The sequence below is a fragment of the Nanorana parkeri genome, unplaced genomic scaffold, assembly GCF_000935625.1.
Source record: "Nanorana parkeri isolate BGI_ZX_2015 unplaced genomic scaffold, ASM93562v1 scaffold2087, whole genome shotgun sequence".
Classification (NCBI taxonomy): Eukaryota; Metazoa; Chordata; class Amphibia; order Anura; family Dicroglossidae; genus Nanorana; species Nanorana parkeri.
In genome coordinates, this window is record NW_017308355.1 from 211,921 (window position 1) to 214,253 (window position 2,333).

A 2,333-nucleotide genomic window follows, 5' to 3' on the forward strand; every position below is an offset into this window, starting at 1 on the left:
TTATTAAATATTTTTATTTTTTACTTTACTGTTGGGGGCTTCGGGGAAATATTAGGGGTCTAAACAGACCCCTGATATTTCCCTTTTAAAATAGAAAAAAAGATTGAGGACACAAAGTCCTCAATCTCTTATTTTGCAGCCCCAGTTATAAATGAACAGGAATCCTCTATACTGAGTGTTCCTGTTCATTCATAACATGAGGACAGAGTATGTTTACTATATCCACAATCATGAATGAACAGGAGGTGATGTAGATCGCTTCCCATTCATTCATTATTGAGGACACTGTAAGCATACTCTGTCCTCAATTATTTACAAACACTTGGCGATCACTGAGTGTTTGTACCCACTCTCCTTCCTAACACGTGGCTGAGCAAGCGGTGTGCAGGGAGGAGATCTCGATCTGACAGCTGACTCCTCCCCATTACCGCCGGCCGGTCTCCTGTGACAGCATTGAGAGCTGTCTAGCCGCACACTCTCGTTTTCAGATCTGTGACAGGAGGGGGGGTCAGGCGGGGGGAAGAGTGGGGGGCCGCTCACAGTGTTATAATCACGCACCACTCAGCCTCCTGTGACAGTTTCTCTCCACCCTGCTGGGACACAGAACAGCGCCTAGCGGAGAGGAGAGAAACTAAGGATGCACCGCTCTTTCGGCCAAAAAATTGCACTTTCGGCATTTTGCCAAAAGTGCCATTTTCAGCCAATATGTTTCGTCATCCGATATATCGGAGCATCCCTACTTAAAACCCCTGTACTGTTTTTTTGTCGTCTATGTTCTATGGGGGGAATTTACTTTTACTTCCTGTCCTATAGGCTCAATGGGTTGATTTACCAAAGGCAAAAAGGCTGTTCATTTTGCAAGGCAGTTTTCCCTTAGTTTAGTTTAGGTGAGTTATCTTAGGGGAAAATTCACTGTTAGCACATAATTGGGTGATGGAAGTCAGCAGAGCTTCACATCATTCACTAAACTAAGGGGAAATTATTTTGTAAAGGAACCTCAATCTCTCCAAAATGCAGAAAATTCCTTCTTAGAACTTTGTTACCAGAACAAGTATCCCTAGTGAAATATTTTTCTTCTATTGCTCTTCTGGGGACATTTCAAACTTTTCAATTTTCCACCACTTTTAGTCCCACTGGTAATGTTTACTAGGATAATGAGAAAGGGTGACTCTCCTCACAAGGGACACAAACAGCAATACAAAATGGCTTTTAAACGTTACTTATTCTATCCAAATCAAAAAAACTTTTATATACCTTTAAAAAGGTTCATACAGTTATTACCTAATTTAAGTTGAACAGTATACTATAGGAGCTAAAAACATCCCATGTACACTCATCATAAAGCTAGTGACGCAGGAAGCACAGTTTCCAGTTGAGCAGCATTTGTCATGGCTGTGTCAGGGTAAAATCTCCTTGTAGTCATTGAGAACTTACAGAAATTTACTGTAACCATAATTTAATTTTATTCATTACACTGTTTTCTAAGTAATTTATTTTCCTAAATGCATTAGTTTAATTAAGAAACCCTTTATCGTACAATGCCTGTAGAGTTGCATATACCCTACAGCTATGTCTTGATGAATTACTGAAACTCTAAACAGGTAGGTTATGTTCCCTATATGTACTTCAATTTTAATTTCCTTTTTTTGCCTTCAGATTCATCCTCTCCAGAAAAGCATCTCTGCTGGCAAATCTGAGCAAGGAAGAGAGGTAATGCATTTATTCTGAATTAACTGCGGTACATCTATCCTCTCAGCTTACAATATTCTTATACTGCAAGGACAATAGTAAAAATGATAACCGTTATTAAATCCTATTGCAAATCAAAATAAGACTTATCTGTAGTCAATATGGAAATTTTATAGGGTTATGCATTAGGAAGTAATGCAACTATGGCAAGATTTTAGGTTAAATCAAAGTTTTTTTTTTTTTTTTGCAAATAAAGTTTTTATTATTAGATTACAAACGTAAAAGACAACTTCACATACATTTGTACAAACAATTGGTGTCATATCAAAAGGTATAAAACTGTTTGACACTTGGTACACATACAAAAGAAAGAGCGGTAAAGAGGTAAGGTAGGGGAGAGAAGGCCATGAGAAGTTTTAATTGAGTCCCAAAGTCTTAGAGAATGGGACGTAATCGGGTTAGAAGGAAGGTAAAGCCCTGCAAAGAATTTGTCTGCCTGATCAGTGGAGAAGTGGCCCTGGGACGAGTATAAATCAGAGAGATGTCGCTGGAAAACATTTAGGATGCTCACTGGGTTGCTGGTGTGGGTGCCTGTGGGGGTGCGGATCTTAATAGGCTTGAAAGAGGGGTCCAAACGTCTAAGT

At 39.2% G+C, this 2,333-nt stretch overlaps 1 protein-coding gene across 1 annotated transcript in view; it reads left to right on the forward strand.

The window, feature by feature from the left end:
* The window catches only part of LOC108800634 (amine oxidase [flavin-containing] A-like), a 58,459-nt gene extending 56,729 nt beyond the window's left edge, over positions 1-1,730 (forward strand). The window contains exon 10 of the mRNA XM_018572620.1: positions 1,657-1,730. Coding sequence (XP_018428122.1) covers positions 1,657-1,714 — 58 coding nt within the window. The 3' untranslated portion in view covers positions 1,715-1,730. The remainder of the gene's footprint in view (positions 1-1,656) is intronic.
* Positions 1,731-2,333: the final 603 nt, after the last annotated feature.